The sequence below is a fragment of the Aspergillus heteromorphus genome, assembly GCF_003184545.1.
Source record: "Aspergillus heteromorphus CBS 117.55 chromosome Unknown BO70scaffold_3, whole genome shotgun sequence".
In the NCBI taxonomy this organism is placed as follows: Eukaryota; Fungi; Ascomycota; class Eurotiomycetes; order Eurotiales; family Aspergillaceae; genus Aspergillus; species Aspergillus heteromorphus.
In genome coordinates this window covers 609,129-627,547 of record NW_020290408.1, presented here as the reverse complement: position 1 = coordinate 627,547, position 18,419 = coordinate 609,129, and the positions used below count along the sequence as shown (strand labels likewise).

At 50.8% G+C, this 18,419-nt stretch overlaps 6 protein-coding genes across 6 annotated transcripts; 5 read left to right on the top strand and 1 right to left on the bottom strand.

Annotated features, from left to right (window-relative positions):
* Positions 1-34: 34 nt before the first annotated feature.
* sur2 (sphingosine hydroxylase) lies at positions 35-1,777 on the top strand. The gene is made up of 2 exons (XM_025538028.1): positions 35-896; positions 951-1,777. Exons 1-2 carry the CDS (start codon positions 206-208, stop codon positions 1,529-1,531), a joined length of 1,272 nt encoding a protein of 423 aa, XP_025402759.1. The 5' UTR covers positions 35-205; the 3' UTR covers positions 1,532-1,777.
* BO70DRAFT_130859 (uncharacterized protein) lies at positions 1,663-4,158 on the bottom strand. Its single transcript, XM_025538027.1, has one exon. It carries the CDS (start codon positions 4,091-4,093, stop codon positions 2,024-2,026), a length of 2,070 nt encoding a protein of 689 aa, XP_025402758.1. The 5' UTR covers positions 4,094-4,158; the 3' UTR covers positions 1,663-2,023.
* Positions 4,159-6,095: 1,937 nt separating this feature from the next.
* On the top strand, positions 6,096-7,238 carry BO70DRAFT_368555 (MBL fold metallo-hydrolase; the record flags this gene model as incomplete). Its single annotated transcript, XM_025544632.1, has 2 exons — positions 6,096-6,187; positions 6,242-7,238. 2 exons carry the CDS (start codon positions 6,096-6,098, stop codon positions 7,236-7,238), a joined length of 1,089 nt encoding a protein of 362 aa, XP_025402757.1.
* A 652-nt stretch (positions 7,239-7,890) lies between these two features.
* BO70DRAFT_393118 (uncharacterized protein) lies at positions 7,891-8,722 on the top strand (the record flags this gene model as incomplete). Its single annotated transcript, XM_025546336.1, has 3 exons — positions 7,891-7,929; positions 7,996-8,119; positions 8,199-8,722. 3 exons carry the CDS (start codon positions 7,891-7,893, stop codon positions 8,720-8,722), a joined length of 687 nt encoding a protein of 228 aa, XP_025402756.1.
* Positions 8,723-9,761: 1,039 nt separating this feature from the next.
* Positions 9,762-14,458, top strand: BO70DRAFT_426336 (putative ABC multidrug transporter; the record flags this gene model as incomplete). Its single annotated transcript, XM_025547777.1, has 4 exons — positions 9,762-9,850; positions 9,911-12,537; positions 12,586-14,257; positions 14,310-14,458. 4 exons carry the CDS (start codon positions 9,762-9,764, stop codon positions 14,422-14,424), a joined length of 4,503 nt encoding a protein of 1,500 aa, XP_025402755.1. The 3' UTR covers positions 14,425-14,458.
* A 1,938-nt stretch (positions 14,459-16,396) lies between these two features.
* BO70DRAFT_377149 (CoA-acylating methylmalonate-semialdehyde dehydrogenase) lies at positions 16,397-18,219 on the top strand. Its single transcript, XM_025545175.1, has 2 exons — positions 16,397-17,665; positions 17,725-18,219. The coding sequence occupies exons 1-2, from the start codon at positions 16,520-16,522 to the stop codon at positions 18,130-18,132; spliced, it is 1,554 nt and encodes a 517-aa protein (XP_025402754.1). The 5' UTR covers positions 16,397-16,519; the 3' UTR covers positions 18,133-18,219.
* The last annotated feature ends 200 nt before the right edge of the window (positions 18,220-18,419 follow it).

The following is an 18,419-nucleotide window of genomic DNA, read 5'->3' as shown; positions in this document are numbered from 1 at the left end:
GGCCCTGAACCCCCTGGGTATATCTTCTGCCTCGAGCCCGACCGTTGCGCCCGTCTTTCACCCAGCCCTGGTTCCTGTGACATCCGGATTCTTCCACCTTCCGCATCCATCAACTGCCGCCCGCCACGGCCGATGTGGTAGCTCTTTCAAATACTGATCGCGCCTTTCACTGCACAGCACCGGCCCTTGGCCTACTATTTCCATCATGGCCGCCAATGCGTCGGTCGTCTTTGACCTCCCGCCTCTCCCGACTTATACCCTGCTTCCGCGTCCTCCCGTCCTGGCCCCGATCCCCGACAACATCCTCTCCCTGATCCTGCCCGTGGTTGCTTACTGGGCGCTGTCGATGGTGTATCACTACATCGATGTCAATGACTATTTCCCCCAATACCGCCTACATACTCCGGCGGAGGTGCTGAAGCGCAACCGGGTGACGCGCTGGGAGGTCGTAAAAGATGTACTTTTGCAGCAGGTCATCCAGACGATCGCGGGTTATGCCGTCAGCTATTTCGATCCGGCAGAAAGCTTAGGGAGGGAGGAATACGATGTTGCTGTCTGGGCTCGTCGGATTCGCATCTTGCAAAGGGGTCTACCCCATCTGTTGGCGCTGTTCGGAATAGACGCTTTGGGAGTAGGGAAGAGCTTGTCGCACAACGGTTGGGGCATGCTCGGAGGCGCCATCGCAGGCGGAAACTATCCTGGATTCACTCAGTCCGTCATTCTTGATACCGGCGCCGAAGTGGTGGCTCCGGCTTTCACCGGCTGGGAGCTTTCGACGGCCAGCTTTATCTACTGGTATTTCATTCCCGCGCTCCAGTTCATCTGGGGTGTCTGCGTGGTTGATACCTGGCAATATTTCCTGCACCGCGCGATGCATCTGAATCGGTGGCTTTATGGTGAGTACACGATATTCTTCCACGATAATATTGAAGCCGACTAACATCTGCTAGTGACCTTTCACTCTCGCCACCACCGCTTGTACGTCCCGTATGCGTTCGGTGCTCTCTACAACCATCCAGTTGAAGGGTTCCTTCTTGACACTGCTGGTACTGGAGTCGCATTCCTGACAGCCCGCATGACCACGCGCCAGAGCATGTGGTTCTTTACCCTTTCCACTATCAAGACCGTGGATGACCACTGCGGCTACGCCTTCCCTTGGGACCCGCTGCAGCACTTCACTTCTAACAACGCCGCTTACCACGACATTCATCACCAAAGCTGGGGCATCAAGACGAACTTTTCTCAGCCGTTCTTCACCTTCTGGGACCGTTGGTTCGGCACTCAGTGGCGCGGCGATGTGAAGCTCCGCTATGAACGCTCTCGCGAGTCTGCCCAGAAGCAGTTGGACAACGACGCCACTTCTGCTTCTAACTCTGGGACTGACACGCCGGCTTCTGGGAGTGTTACTCCCGCACCCGCCCCCATCCAAGAATCAACGTCTCGATCCCGACGCAGAAAGACCGTGACTCTTTCCCCCCATGTCGAAGGGTTCAAAAGTGTGAATCACGGCGTTGCCAGCAGCGTCCTATAACCGAATGCTTTTTTTCGTGTGAATACTTGGTTCTAATACTTTCTTTACTTATGACGTCTTTCATCGCTCAACGGGCTTTTGGAGTTGCGGGACGCCTCCTGACTACGGCCGTTTATTGTCTGTTTTACATTATCCTTATATGTAATAATACTTCTGGGTCGATGAGTGCCTAATTCTTGTACAATGTCTTACCTCTTGCTCGGGTTCACTGTTAAATCAGACCCCTCTCATGGCCGTGAAATTGGAGAAATGATGACTACCATTCTTTCCTACAATCCTATCCCTCTCAACCCGCTTTCCAACTGATTTATATGAAATGCCATCTCAGCTGTTCTGTCATGTCTTATGTCATTGAATGACCTACAGGTCAAGTAGGAGGCGCGTCTTAAAAACACACATGAAATCAGATTCTATTATACGGATGTATGAACTATAAAAGGCTACTTTCCAAGAACTGAGCGCGAATGCCAAATTACGCCTGCAGTGGCAAGATCAAATCGGCGACGAATACCTCCCATACGCTCCCGGATCCTCTACCCTTCCTCCCTCGGGTTCGGTTTCGGGGAAAGTCATAATCGTCGATCGACCTCGGGGGAAGCCATCTTCATCCAAAGCTTCTTCCTCGATGTCGTGTTCAAAGTGTTCCGGATTGTCGTCGTACTCAAATTGTTCCGAGTTCTCCTCATACTCAAATTGATCCGGGTCCTCTTCCTCGGTGTCCGGATCTATGCGAAGAATGTCCTCCATGTGACTTACGAGATCGGTTAAGTCAGATGTCAAGTCTTCCAGGTTTTCTATCTCGTGGATGGTCAGTAGCCGGTTGTTACGCGAATCGGCATCTTCATCATCGGCAGACCACGAATCCTCCTGCTGCCCATCCGACCTCGCATGATTACTGTTTGCTCGGATGCTGAACGGACGAGCGATTGCTGTCCTGCTGGACGATACCGACCGTGGGCCATTCGAGATAGTGCCCTGACTCCAGGACGCGTACTTGGCAACGATCCCATCGGCAATGGTGTCATAACCCTCACTCCAATTGGCAATGGTGTCATACTCCTCGCTCCAATCTGGCTCACCACCCTCCTGCGCTGTTGCCTCCCTCTCACTCCCCATATATACCTGTACCGTCTCCCCGATATGACCGCTGCCACTTCCACTACCATTGCCAGCATCATTGCCACTGCCACTGCTGTCGCCACCTACGCAACTTCTGATATAACGTTTATCTTCTGCGTCAGCCGTTTGCTCCTTTGCCTGTGCCCTTGCAAGGCTAAACGCTTTTTGCCTGGTGATCTTCACCGTACGCGCCATTTTCGAGCTGCTCAACAGGAGCTCATATGCCTGATCCTCGAAGCAGCTGATTCCCGCCTCAACAAAGGGATACATCCTCCTCAGACGATGCCGGCCCCTTGTCTCATGTCGACTCACCAACGAGACCCGCAAATTATGGAGCGCAGAAGGGTCCGTAACGATCCGAGCCAGCATACACGCCTCACACCTATTTACCTGGAAAGGCAGCGCCCCAATCGGCGGAAAATGGGACTCCCCCTTCTCTTGCTTCCGCCACATGCCCTCAAACGTCTGCAGCGAGCGCAGTAGAGCCAAGACATTGCGATCCAGGTAATCGACAAACCATTCCAATATGGCGTTGTTGAAGGTGACTTCGTTTTTGAGGAGCAAGAACGCGTCGTTGATCACGAACGGGTTGAGCCGTTTGTGCGATTTGCAGAGCGTCGCTGGCTTGGCCAGCCGTTTGGGAATCAGGCGCAAGACCGGATTGCGGTATAGCTGCCAGGGGAGGTGGCAGATGGCAGTGTTGATTTTCTGATGGGTTTCGCATGTGCGATATTGGCCCAAGAAGCGGTTGTGTTTCTGGTCCTTGTCGCTGTCGATGGAGAGAACGTCGATTAGAGCATCGAGTTGAGAGCCGGTGAGATCGGATAGTAGGAGAGGGTACTTGAGTTTGTCTTTCACTTTCGTTCTGTCGTCTTTGTTGTTGTTGTTGCCTTTCCGGCTGTGCTTGATTTTATGGCCGTGTTTGGCTTCATGGTTGGGTTTGTCTTCCTCGCTGTGTCTCTTCCTGCGTTCGGTATGATAGCCAAATTCCTCCTTGTGTCTGTGCTTATGGCCATGCTCATGGCTGTGTTTGTGCTTGTGGTTGTGCTTATGACTGTGCCTGCGACTGTGGTGGCCTTTCCCATAGACTCTGTTGCTTTGGCCGTCCTCGCTGCAACGACAATGGCTGCGAACGCTGTAACTGGGGCTGAAATAGTGGTTGTATCTGCGGCGGTAACTGCGGTCATGACTGCTGCAGCTGTGGCTACCACTGCGACTGTGACCGCGACCGCGACCGCGATCGCGACTCCGACTCTTGCTGCTCTCATATGCGTAAGTGTATCGCGTCCTCCTGCCGCTGCTGTAGCTGTTTTTACCACGGCGACTGCGACTGCGACTGCGACTGCTACCTGGCCCAGGACTGACACTGTCCCACCTGCGTTGGTGTATATTCCCCTGCATACCCGCATGGTATATCTTCGTTGCCTTCACAAACCGTAACATTTCAATGGGATTTAGCGCGATAACTGGTTGCTGTAGCGCGAATGGGCTCTCCTCCTTGGTGCTTGGGCGCGGCTTGCTGAAGAACAAGATAAGGATGGAGAATAGCAAACTCAAAACCCAAATCAGAGACATTTTAACAAAAAGTGACCGGGGTCTGGGGTGCAGATTTATAGGCGGAAATGGGATTCTTCATAGTCGTGTCTCAGGTCTCTCGCTGTAATATAAGGTTTCTGGGCTTGTAGTATTGTAGTAGGGGAGTTCATCGGAGGGTGGCCTCCGAGGATAAGATGGGGAGTATAGGGTTTGGGTTCAAGGATTTCACTGCGGAATGGTATTGCTGGGTTGTGGGTACGGAGGTTATCGTGCTTTTTCTACACTCTTGGGCTGCAGTTTCCGCGATTTGGGGTGTATGGAATAGTATAGAAAGGAATGGTGCCGCTCTGGGGTCGGGTCCTTCCGAGACGTTCTTGGTTCACAAAGGCCTTTGTGTTGGAAGAAACCATGGCTACTTTCTGGGGGATCGACGAGTGGCAGAAAGCTGGAGCTTAGTGGGAAATTCAATTGGCATGGAGAGTTTACTGTCCCTGGGCGATTGCCTCGGTTTCTTCCTACTTGCCCTGACTTGCGGGGGTTTCCTGGGATTCGTCTGGTTGTTGGATGTGGCGCATTACCTTTTTTGTAGAGGGTTGGTGTTCTTTTTTTTTTTTTTTTTTTGAATTGCTCCGGAGTTTGGCATCCTGGAGATTGCTAGAATATGCTGATAGGATTTATTCGAGGAGTGTAGGCTATCGAGTACAGTTTGTTGGTTTTGCCATTCATGATGTTAGGGCTGCATACTATAGCGAGGGATTTTAGTACTGGTTTATTATTAACCAGGGTTATGGTCATGTGGAGAGCTGTAAAAACATTGAGGATGGGAAAAATATATGAGAGACAATAGCAATGGGGTATTAGGGCAAACATTACCATTACTGTGATAGCTGATGGTGTTGTGTTTTATAAAATTGATTTGGGCAGGTCTTGCGGTGGCTTGCGGGTGTATAATAAAATTTGGAAACCGAGAAAAATGAATGAATGAATGGTAGATGAGAACAAAGAAGAGAGAAACAAAGGGTGAAATGTAGATTTCTGGGGTTTGTATGGGAACTGAGAGTTAGTTATGGGCTGTAATACATGGAGTGGAGGGCTATGTAACTTTCATATTGAGGTTCATTATGGCGGTGACATACGAAAATGTAAGGTATATGGATTTGGATATACTTCTTTCATTGCCCGAATAATAATTTTATATCTTTGCAATAAAAGAATGAAGATACTTCGTTAAATGGCTGCCATGAGCATTTCTCATCGTATTTTCACAAGGGATGTCAGCTTCCCGGCGTTTGGAAACTTGACAGCATTCGTCCTTGCAATCAAGAAAGATATCCCCATGACATTTGGATCCGCGGGAATGAAGTTAAGTGGGAAACCCGAATTAAAAAGTTTCACGTTCTCAAGGAAAGAAATTTGCTCGTCAGTATATCTCAGAAAGTCAATGCACCAATGTAATCTGTCTGCAGCTTCCGAAGCGAGTCTCTGAATTCGACATGAATGCTGCGTCGAGAATTACCCGCGAAATTGGCGGACTGGGGTCCCTTGCCCAAGGTATGACCATGGAGCCAGCCCATGAATCACCGATGGACATGGCTCCCAGTTGCAGTGGGGAGACACTCATATTTGGGGGCAAGATATGATGGGGAAGTGAACCGTCGGATCGTAGTACAACCGATCTAGACGGGCTGTACCCAAAAGTCTAGACCCTTTGAGCATCCTGGATGAAGCTCATGGCAAAGCCGCGGTCCTGGACCGGAGGTACGACGAAATATGCAAGGAGGTGCATTTTCGATGCTAGGGCTTAGCGCTGTTTGATGCCTGCGGGGTTGTTCGGCAATTCTGTATGCTACAGACACTATCGTCCTGCTTTCACACCCCTTTCGAGGCTCATCTCTTATGTGCCGCAGGCATGGAGTCCCCCGACCCGTCGCATCCCATAATCTCACCTGGGCTTCAAGTCCCGGCTTCATCGTCTACTGTGGACGTCAGGGTCATTGACACGTAGGTCGAAGTGTAGATATTCCAACCCATGCACAGACCTAATCCTCTACATAGCAATACACGCCTCTACCTGAAGCCAGGGGTCTTCTGGGAACCCATCCTGCGCGGCTTCGACGGGCCACACGCGCCGATATATTGCTTCCTCATATCCCACGACAAACACCACATACTATTTGACTTGGGCGTGCGTACAGACTGGGAGAATCATGCTCCGAAGATCGTGCGGCTCATCAAATCCACCACAGAGGTGACATGCTGCGAGAAGGACGTCGCATCCATCCTAGACGACGACACCACCGACCTAGGTATTCGCAGCACTGACATCGAAGCCATCGTGTGGTCTCACAGTGACTTCGACCACGTAGGCGACCCATCTCGATTCCCCCATACCACCGAGCTTGTTGTTGGACCTGGCGTTAGGAAGCGTTCATGGCCCGGTTATCCGTCCAACCCCGATGGCACCGTTCTCGATAGCGATGCTGCTGGTCGCGTCGTACGCGAAATCAGCTTTGATGGAACCAGCATGAAAGTAGGCGGTTTTGACGCGTTTGATTATTTTGGTGACGGCTCTTTCTATCTCCTTGACGCTCCTGGCCATGCCCCTGGGCACATGTGTGCTCTGGCCCGCACCACGGCCGATCCGCCCTCGTTTGTTTTTATGGGTGCCGATGCGTGCCATCATGCTGGGGTGTTGAGGCCGTCAAAGTATATCCCGCTTCCTCGCCCTATGCCTTCGCGGAATTGGGAGAGCTGTGGTGGGTGTCCGGGGGCTTTGTTGGTGAAGCTTGCGGCGTGGCAGTCTTCCAGTGAGCCGTTCTTCCAGGTCGCGCGCGGGCCGTTGTTCTGCGATCACGAAGCTTCCATGGAGACTGTAGCGAAGATACAGAAGCTGGATGCTGTGGGGAATGTTTTGGTTATTCTTGCGCATGATGCCTCGCTGGATGGACGCCTGGTGTTATTTCCTGAGTGTGTGAATGATTGGAAGGCAAAGGGGCTGGGGGAGGCGACGAGGTGGCTGTTTTGTCGGGAGTTGGAGAACGTGGAGCCTTGATCAAATCCCATGCTAGTGAGGGACACGCATGTGCAAGGCAGGGGGAGACGGCAAACTCTTGGATTTGAAAGCAGCTGGAGATGTCTATTAGAAGGAAGTAAACCGTGGCTTCATGTGACCGTCTTCCAATCTCCAAGAAGCAAGTCTATAGAAGTAACTCATCTGTACTCATGCAGACTAATGTCATACCGTGGGCCAGGTCCTTATCCAGAGTCAAGGGTGAGTATCGCCAAACTCTCATGCAGGCTTATTTACAAGTCTGAACTCGATATGTTTTTTCCACTGATGAGCAGAGAGTGAGAGATCATAGGATATCAGTCTTTCAACCGACTCGGTCTTGAGGGGTCTGATGAAGACAAAATGAACATACTTGATGGCACAGACAGAGGTTCGGGGACTCGATGCTCACCGTACACCCAGACCTGGAATAACCAGGAAGATCATATTAAGGCGAAAGAGTTCAATACATGATTCTTCGACCTGGCGATATCCGCGAACCTATTAGCTTTGCTTTTCCTCACAAGCATTCAATTTCTCTTTGTCCACATTTACGATCTCCACTTAGTACCTCTTATCGTCTTCCTTTCTGCTGTCTACACACTTGTTCCCTTAGCATCAACCACCTACCGGGGGATCCGTAGTGACCTCTAATATGTCGAGACTCGTGGGCGTCAACAGATCTATTCGCCAGGTAAGTTGACTGTCACAAACATGGTCGGATGGATTTGATTACGGCCCATTGACCGATTTGCAATAGAATCTCGACTCTAGGTTCACCAAGAATAATAGCATGGCAGCCTTCCTGGCGAGGATCCCGATCACTTTTACAGAGAAGCAACTTGTATTACCAGTAGATCCCGTCTCCCCTCCAGCGCCCGTTTGTAGGTGCCACTTTATTCCATCGACCATCTATCGAGACAGCGAGCAACTATACTGATTCACTATTTCAACCAAATGTAGATCAGACATTCCATCTAAACGACCAGGGCAAAGCTATATCCAAAAACGCGTCTACTAGCATCTTCTTCACGAGAACATTGATACTCCATGCCGTGCGCGAGGTCACAAAGCCGAAGTGCCACGATTTGGCTGAATTGTTTACTGGGGCAACAGTCCCCTATGGCTATCTGACCAGCTCCAACAATTCTTCTCGCTTTTATCTGGATTTTGAGAAGGAATTTGAACACCTTCATATCTGCGAAACTGCTCCTGACATTCGGTATGCCGGGAGCGCCGACATGGCAATCATAGTGCATCAAGAGAAGATGGAACCTGGAATTCACGTATGCGTTATGGCCAAAGCACCCGGAGTATTTCATATCGCCTTTGATGAGATGATCAGATCACTGGCAGTGATCCAGGCAGGGCGGCATCGGCTAGAGAATGGGGGCACGTATCCGGTGGTCTGGGGAGTTTTGTCTTTGGGGATGAGATACAGATTCATTCATCTCGGCGAGAATCGTGAGTGCTACTGGTCCGGTTAGATTAATGCACACTCGCATTTAGGCACAATCTATGGGTGAATCTGTTGTTTATTATTCGCGAGGCTTACTCGTTGGCACCACAACAGGGATCGGAAAAAAGAAAACGGGAAAGCAGTGAATAAAAACTTCTGGTGATCATAGTTCTCCCGTCAGCCCGTCAGGAGCCGCAAGGTGGAAAGACAACATACATGCTCACCGAGTTCCCTCGATTGACCTTTGCTGGGGAGGGGAGGTGGAAATGTGCTTTCCAGTGGTGACCAGGATTCCCTGTTCCATAGCATGAATCTGAAAGCCCCCATAGCTTGTACATACACACTGGCAACAACACGTGCTTATGGGAGACAGAAGTTCAGCTTCCTGCCACCATGATCCATTCTGATAGCCTGCATAGGACGTAGGAAATATAAAACGGTGCGACCTAGGCTGTCACTGTATAAAAAGATAAAGCGCGTCGCTTATTCAAGTGTGTGTGTCAACAATTCCTGATATGAACCGTAGAAAGTGCCACGACAGATGAGCTGGGAGAGAGTGCTCGATGAGAAAAGAAAAAAAAATTGTTTAGAGAGCTATTTAGCCTGTGGAAGGTACATTAAGATAAGCAAAACCCCTTCGAGAAGGATGTATAGCGGCCGTGATGCCTGACGCTGACAAATGGGGGCCCGTAACTATCTCGCGCCGCTCCGAGGCGGTGCCGATCCATCGCGAAGCTCCACCGTTATCGGCAATGGCCGTCGAATTCTCTCCCCTCGCGCCCCTCTCCCCCTCTGCAACTCGCAATTTGCCAACTCCGCCCCTCCCACTCCCACCAGCCTTGATCTAGTCCAGCCTAGCGCTGACCCCAGAGCACGCCGTCTTCCTGGAGCATTCGCAAGCGATGGCCTTTGTCGGCTCGACCCGTGCGCAATAACAATAAAGAGACGGCACCGCCAATGCCGCGTTGCAATTCCCCGAGAGCTCGCGCCTGGTTATGACGGAAGTGCAAGTGGCCCATGAGTGAGCTCGGTATTGCTGTCGTGCTCCCCCGCTTCAACCACCCATGATGGAGCACTTCGCAGCTATTGTGCCTCTGACGGCCCAGGGCCTGGCCGGGGAGATGCACTATACTCCCGACAATGGTCTGGTGCAGAGGTTGGTTTACTGTTTGGAACGGAAATCCCGTGGTATCTTTACTGAGAATTGTGTCTCTAGGGGAATATGGCAACATCGAACCCGGAATGCTTCGGCCTTTATCGGCACTGGAGATTTACACCTGGCGGCCCTCCTGTCATCGTGCGCCGTTATCATTTTGTCGATCGCTGTGCGCTATGTTGCTCGATGCTACCGTCCGAAATCGCGGAACCCCGCGGAGACCTCCGATGGCCAGTCCGAAATCAAGACACCTCTGCCCTTTGCATTTGCACACCTGGGGACCGCGATAGCGGCCTGTTGCCTTGGTTGGCTAGACATACACAATGGAGGGAGCTGGAAGCGGTCCCTTTTGTTCACATACGTGGTGCTGCTCGGTATTGGACGATTTTGCTGCAGCAACTATGGCTGCCGGACCCATCTGTATCGGCACATGAATGCAATGGCTACCGTGGCTTGCATTCTGGCGGTCGTTCAAGATCTGGTACCAATGACAATTGTCGGAGCCACGTATCGGCCAAGTCCAGTTGGGGCTGCTATTGTGGGGTGTCTGGCTGCCATGGTGGTAATCGCACTGGCGGCCCCCCGTCCACGACGTCTCCTGGCTCGCGGCACGGAAACAGATGGCTTGGTAGTGGAAGAAGCATCGCCCGAAGAGACATGCTCCCTATTTTCGTACTACTGCTCATACGAATGGATCACCTACGTCATCCTCCGGGGCTGTCAGCGGGATTTGACTCTGGATGATCTGCCTCCCTTGCCCTCATACGACGACCCCTTGAAGTGGTTGGAGAAGATCAAAACCCAGCGCCTCAAAGGTGGCAAGACATTCCGGACTCTTTGCCGGATGCTCAAAACGGAAATCAGGACAATGATGTTTTGGGCGGCACTTACATCGGTGGTGGAATTTCTCGCCCCGTATTCCATGTTGCACTTGTTGGCATATCTGGAGAACCCCTCGAGTGTTATCCTCCATCCTGCGTTGTGGATTGCTCTTCTGTTTGCTGGTCCCGCAATCCGCTCACTCTGCTACCAGCAGTATATCTTTACGGCTACCCGACTTCTGGTTCGCGTCAATGTTTCACTGGTCCAGGAGCTCTATCAGACTGCCATGCGGTCATATATCTACGACGATTCTGTAGGTCCGAAGCAGACGAAATCGCGCCACAGAGCGGAGTCCAAGGGCGCTTCCAAGACTAGTCAAGCAAACTTGACGAGTTTGATGTCGTACGATGTGGACGCCATCTACAACTCGCGTGATATCTTTTATGTAGCTACAGCAGGTCCGATCTCTACTACCCTTGCTCTGGTGTTCCTTTACCAGATGCTCGGGTGGCCGTCACTTTTCGGAGTCATGACATTGCTTTGTCTATCGCCCCTCCCTGCTCTAGCGTCGCGCAAAGTATCCCGCATTCAACGGACCGTCATGCAAGCCACAGATGCCCGTCTTTCCAAAATCTCCGAGTATCTGCAGTCGATCCGTACTTTGAAGTACTTTGGCTGGGAGCACGCTGCGATGGACTCCATCAACGATGTCCGTCGTGTCGAACAGCGCCGTCTTTGGAGACGGAGCGTCTTCGTGGCGCTCATCTCAATGGCTGGGGAACTCCTGCCGTTGTTGAGTCTGTTGGTCATGTTTTCCGTATATATTCTCTTCACTGATCTTCCTTTGCGAGCCCCCATTGCCTTCACCTCCTTGTCCATTATGGAAACACTACGAGTTCAGTTTGTCTGGCTTTCGAATGTCAGCCGATTCACCGCGCAAGGGTCAGAGTCCCTCCGCCGTGTGGACCGCTTCTTCGAGACCGCGACTGCAATCAAGCGACACCCCGAAGGGCCACTAGAGTTCAAGAACGCAACATTCAGAAGGACCCCAATTGCTGATTTTCGACTGCAAGATGTATCTGTGAGTTTCAAACAGAATGCTCTTAATGTGGTGACGGGCCCGACCGGCAGCGGAAAGACATCTTTTCTACTGTCATTCTTGGGCGAGACTGTCCTGGAATCCGGAACTGCTACGTGCCCAAAGGACGTTGCATATGTTCCGCAGGCGCCGTGGCTTCAAAACGACACGATCCGCCAAAATATCATTTTCTACAGTCCATTCGACGAGGCTAAATACGCCGCTGTAATTGAGGCCAGTGGCCTGGTACAGGACCTGCGACAGCTACCCGCAGGCGATTCTACTATGGTGGGTGAGCGAGGTACATCGCTATCTGGTGGTCAAAAGCAACGAGTCTCTCTGGCAAGGGCTCTCTATTCACCCTCATCTACCCTTTTGCTCGATGACATATTCTCCGCACTTGACACTCACACTACGACTCTTGTCTACGAAAAGTGCTTCCGCAGCGGTCTACTCAAGGACCGAACTGTTGTGCTTATCACCCACTATCCAGCAGCTTTGCAGGATGCGGAGTTGGTGATTCGGTTGGAGCATGGGAAAGTCCTCCCTGCTCGGACTTTTTCGAAAGCCACGCAAGCTCTTATGTCTCTATCCCGAAGCTCCACACCGGGAACCGATACAGACTCTTCTGCTTCTGAAAGTGGGGCTCGCATGACCGAGGAAGCATTTGACTCTCCGTCGGAGCTCCCAGCACCTACCGCCCCTGGTGTCAGCGGACAACAGCCTGTTCAAACGGCACACATAGCGAAGGAAACATCCGCTTCGGGACGCGTGCCTCGCTCATTAGGTAAGTTATTCCCTAAAAGCATCTTGTGTTGTTAGCTAACCCAAGAAGGATTCCGCTACATGCTACTGTTTGGCGGTGCCTCATATGTTCCTCTCGTCGTATTTGCAACCATTTCGGTGCAATTTGCTTATTTCGGAATCACGTACTGGCTTTCAATCTGGACGGGAGCGTACGAAACAGATGACCATCCCAACACACTTTTCTACCTGGGAATATACGCAGCTTTCATTTTCACCTTCCTCTCTCTTCAGTTTTGCAACAACCTCATATACCAGTTCGGCAGCTGGACAGCTGCGAAGAAGATGCACAACAAGCTTGTGACTGCGGTACTGTCTGCTCCGATAGCCTGGTTTGACCAGAATCCGATTGGACGCGCAATCAATCGATTCGGGAACGATACTCGGTCGATGGATACTGTGCTAGTCGAATGGCTGCGGATGTCGATTGAGAACATGCTGCGTTTCTTGCTACGTATTGCGAGTGTCGCTTCTATCATGCCAATATTCGCGCTCCCGGCTGCTGTCATCTGCGCTGCGGGTTTTGTCATTGGAGAGATGTACACCCGCGCTCAAGTTTCGATTAAGAGACTGACTTCTATAAACTACTCGCCCGTTTTCTCCCACTTCACGGATTCGCTGTCTGGGTTGAGTGTTATCCGAGCCCGAAACGGCATGGACCAAGTGTTCCAGAACTTGCTAGCGGATAAGCTGGCTGTCCATGCCCGTTCCTCGGAGGCACAGTACAACTGCAACCGCTGGGTCTCCGTCCGCTCCGATTTCTGTGCCGCTTCAGTTGCAGCAGCAGCGGGTTGCGTGGCTTATTTCTGGTCTGGATCGGCCGGACTGGTTGGATTCTCGCTTACGAATGCCATTGGACTCAGTCAGACCATCCTTACCTTGGTGAGGACAATGAATGAACTGGAAGTGGAGCTGAACTCATTCCAGCGAATGAATGAGTATGCAGAGATTGAGCCAGAAGAGAAGCTAGACACGGAGGAGCGACGCAAGGCTCAGGCTCTCCCTGCCAGCTGGCCAACGTCTGGACGCGTCGAGTTCGAAGCTGTCACCGCTAGATATCAGTCCGACGGTCCTGATGTGCTGCGCAAAGTGTCGTTCGTCGCGCACCCAGGGGAGCGGGTAGGCATTGTTGGACGAACGGGCAGTGGAAAATCCACCCTAGGACTATCACTACTCAGGTTCGTGGACGTTGTGGGCGGCCGCGTGACCATTGACGGTGTCGATATTAATGAGATCCTGTTGAATCGGTTGCGAACTAGCGTGACTCTGATTCCACAAGAGCCGGTGCTTTTCTCTGGCGACGTGCAGTCGAATCTCGACCCATTTGGCGAATCCAGTGAAACAGAGCTTGCTTCTGCTTTGTCGGCTTGTACCTCCATCCGCGTCCCAGGGAATACCGAAGGCGAGCAATCCGGAAAAACAACACGAGCCCTCTCCCTGGACACACCTGTTGCAGCCAACGGAGAGAACTTCAGTCAGGGACAGCGTCAGGTACTCAGTCTGGCCAGAGCTATGTGTCGACGGTCGAAGGTCGTGCTGCTGGACGAGGCGACTGCGTCCGTGGATCACGAGACAGATATGCACATGCAAAAGGTTCTTCGGACAATGTTCTCGGACTGTACGATCATTGCCATTGCGCATCGCCTGCGGACCATCATGGACTATGACCGGGTCCTTGTCATGGCCGATGGGGAGATCCTAGAGTAAGTTAACCTTTTTCCTTTTCGGGTTACGATAGACTGACTCACTGCCCAGAAATGATTCGCCTGTCAACCTTGTCGCAAAGAAGGGGGTGTTCTGGGACATGTTGCAGAACACAGGTGAATATGAAGAGTTGATACAGATGATCGGGAAGTCCGAAGATGAGTGATGGTATGTATGACGATGATCATGATGGATTACAGCTTCAATTTAGAGAAAGATTCAGAGAGAATCTATAACCACAACATAGACTTGTATATTTTCGCATGCACATGTCAACATAGTTAGATTAGATCATTCTTCCGAAAAAGAACAAAACGGCTAGTATTTTGAGGATTATAACTTAATATGTGCCCTCAAAATCTTTATTTTATAGTCACAGCAGACTGTGTTAACTATTACTACTCAACCCAAAGAAAGTCACTGGATTATCAAAACAATCATTCCCTGTCATAGCTTTTGCAGTGGAAGCTGCAGTGATTGGTACCCCCATTCTGAATATTCCCAGATGCACACCCCTGTTCAACACCCTCTTTCAGCATTACAATTCACAACCACCATGCCAGTATAAAATCCCTCCCAGCAACCCCAGAACCATGAATCCGACCATCCTTCCCAACCAACTCTCCTTATAATACTTGCTCCATCACTTCTCATCAGACCACTATCCTATATCTCAAATCACCCAATGCGATATAGTTCGAGTGGATATATTTCCTACACCCAAACAATCTTTGTCCACAAGCTATTTACAGCACCCTCTTCGCTGATGGTAGAATAGACAATGGCAGGGCAGGCCCAGAGGACTGCAGAAGGCACTGCGGTTGGCCGACGAGAAAGCATGTAATTGAATTACACGTCCTTCGTATACACCACAAGATCGATAAAGCTGCTACATATCCTGTACGCAATTCCGAAAGATGAACATCCCAGATATGTCACATGCTGGCAAGCCCTGAGACACGGAACCTTCGGCCAGATCGGTGCTTAATTGGCATAACTGCAGAGTCAGCTAAACAATAATAAATGCAATGTCATCAGCAAAGGATAACGGAATAATCGCCAACAATCCGTCTTGGGGACAGGGTATAAAAAGCCAATGATTACTATGAGGTACTGGAGACTCCGGTAGTCTAATATGTCCCCATGGTTTACTTACCGCTGCTGGCTATTTGTTTGCGAGACCGTCAATGGGAGATGAGCATACAGTAGAAGCAATGATCATCTCCCCATAGCTATTTAAAGGAGTTCTTTCCATTCCCGACACGACCAGTTTTGTATCCACTAGTCCTTGCCGAAGGACTCTTTGGTCGATACATATAATACACAGCAGCTGGAACTAGATATATACTTATTATACCTTCAGGCCAGGAAAGTTCAATTTTCCCTTGTGTACCACCCACACAAACTTCAAGTTGTTTTCAATTTTGGGGTTCTTGACAGGGCTCCAAGTTATCAGACCGTTTGCAGAAACAGAAGACCTTCATTCCCAGGCTGCTGAGCCGACTGATCAGCAAAGCCCCGCTACCAGATGAAGCAGCTGTAAAAGGGTTTTACAGCACCTTCAAAGGCCAGCACCAATCCCATAAGGACAGTCTGTGGACGCGGGCGACCTCGCTATGATGGTGCGAGGGTCGCCGAAAATGCGGTAATGCCGAATTTGCGCGATCAGGTGTCCCTGCACGGCGAGAAAGAAATGTCATTATCCCAGGCAGGGCCTTTCGATTTGCCCGTGGGGCTGGTATCTCCTGAAATATGCCTGTGACTCGATAATTATATACTAGTTTATAGTACTTAAGTTATCGTTCTAATTCTAGCAATCTAACTGACCGCGTGTTCCGCAATTATCTTTAATAATATAATATTAAATAGATTGTACTTGGCCAGTAGTAGATAGCTCGTCAAGAGTATAATTATTTGCAATAACAATCGTGTATCCATCTTATTCACGTAGGTTTGCTTCAAGTGTGGAGGTATCAATTACCCATGTAAGTAAGACCTGTCCCGGAGTGAAAGCAAAGGCATCCCCAATGCGGGGTTGCGGCGAGAGGTCGGGTTACCCCGCTCCAAAGAATCAGGGACCCCAAATATCAGGCAGGCTCTTGGCTTTGTGACGTGGCCCTTGACAACAACACTCCCACCTTCCTCTCTGACGGACTCTCATTGAGAGAACTTCATATCTTGCAAGTTCAGCCTTTGTATCCAATACTTGTCCTCAATAGACTTATCTATTATCGAACCACATTCCCGTCCTCGAGCAAACCATGTCGTCCAACACCAAATTCCACACGTTTACTTACGAGGGGAATCATACCGCGCCCAAATCAATCCGCAATGTCGAGCTTTTTATTGACAACGAGCTGGTTTCCTCCAAGGCCAGCAGATGGATCGACGTTCACGACCCTGCAACGAACAACATAGTCTGTCGAGTACCAGAAGCCACACCCGAAGAGCTCCAAGCCGCAGTCACTTCCGCCAAAAATGCATTCCCCGCATGGAGCAGCACCAGCATCATGAAGCGACAAAACATGATGTTCAAATTAACCCACTTGATCCAGAACAACATGGACGCTCTTGCGGTTTCAATCGTCACCGAGCAAGGCAAGACCCAGGCTGACGCGAAAGGCGATGTGCTTCGGGGATTGCAAGTCTGCGAAACGGCCTGTGGCATTACCACCCAACTTCCCGGCGAAGTCCTCGAGGTTGCGAAAGACATGGAAACCCGCTCCTACCAACTTCCGCTCGGAGTTGTGGCAGCTATCTGTCCCTTTAACTTCCCCGCCATGATTCCCCTGTGGAGTCTTCCCCTTGCCGTGATCACCGGCAATTGCATGATCTTGAAGCCCACCGAACGGGCGCCCGGAGCTGCCATGATGATCGCAGAACTCTGCAAGGAAGCGGGATTTCCTCCGGGCGTCGTCAACGTGATCCACGGATCCAAGCCAGCCGTCGACTTCATTCTCGAGGCACCAGAGATCAAAGCCATCTCATTTGTCGGTTCCAACAAAGTCGGTGAGTATATCTATAACCGTGGTACATCGCTAGGAAAGCGTGTTCAGGCCAATCTCGGGGCCAAAAACCATGCCGTTGTGCTTCCGGACTGCGCGAAGAACCACGCCCTCAGCGCTATTGCGGGAGCGGCTTTCGGGGCCGCGGGTCAGCGGTGCATGGCACTGAGCGTTCTTTTGACTGTTGGCTCGGCCCGCGAATGGATCCCTGATTTGGTTGCCAAGGCAAAGGAGTATCGAGCCGGAAGCGGGTTCCATGAGCGATCGGACTTGGGCCCGTTGATAACCCCTCAAAGTCGGGATCGGTGTGTGGATCTTATTGCCAGCGCTGAAGCTGAAGGCGCAACTGTTGTCTTGGATGGTCGGGAATATAAGCCGGATGGCTACCCCAATGGAAACTGGGTATGATTTTCGAACATCCTGATTACAACTACCCACTATACTGACACGAATGAACCTAGGTTGGTCCAACAATTATCACCGGCGTGAGAAAGGACATGAAATGCTACCGAGAGGAGATCTTCGGACCCGTCCTACTTTGTATGGAAAGCGACACCATCAACAGCGCCATCGACCTAGTCAACTCAAATGACTGGGGAAATGGGGCAGTGATATTTACTCAGTCCGGTTCAAGTGCGACACATTTTCAGAAGAATATCGAGGCAGGGCAGATTGGAATCAATGTCCCTATTCCCGTCCCCCTTCCCATGTTCTCGTTCACTGGAAACAAGAGGAGTGTTGGGGGCACGGGACTGCTCAACTTCTATGGAAAGGATGGGCTGAGATTCTACACGCAGTGGAAGACTGTCACGTCGCTTTGGAAGTCCGAAGATGCGACGGAGCTGTCGAGACCAACTGCGATGGTGTAAATACGTTTTCAAACTGTTTTAAAGCCAATTACATGATTACTTTAGGTATTTGGGTGGGACAGAGCAAAACCTGGCAGTCCGCCATTCACTAACCTAGCTCGAAATCCCTTTTAATTATCCAAGTGCCGTTAGTCTGCACCCATCAAGACTCTCAATAATTGTATGGACTATCTAGCACAGCAACAAGATTCCCCCTCAATCTGGCCGAGGAACTAAACCCAAGTATCTAGCATTTTACGGCATACCGGGGATAAAGCGTTTCAAAACACTCTATCCCATCAACTCAG

Bases quoted from the DNA above. Each gene is read 5' to 3' on its own strand.
- sur2 (XM_025538028.1), top strand. From the start codon at position 206: ATGGCCGCCAATGCGTCGGTCGTCTTTGACCTCCCGCCTCTCCCGACT. The intron at 897-950 runs GTGAGTACACGA...AACATCTGCTAG, and splicing joins TCTGAATCGGTGGCTTTATG to TGACCTTTCACTCTCGCCAC.
- BO70DRAFT_130859 (XM_025538027.1), bottom strand. From the start codon at position 4,093: ATGTTACGGTTTGTGAAGGCAACGAAGATATACCATGCGGGTATGCAG.
- BO70DRAFT_377149 (XM_025545175.1), top strand. From the start codon at position 16,520: ATGTCGTCCAACACCAAATTCCACACGTTTACTTACGAGGGGAATCAT. The intron at 17,666-17,724 runs GTATGATTTTCG...GAATGAACCTAG, and splicing joins GCTACCCCAATGGAAACTGG to GTTGGTCCAACAATTATCAC.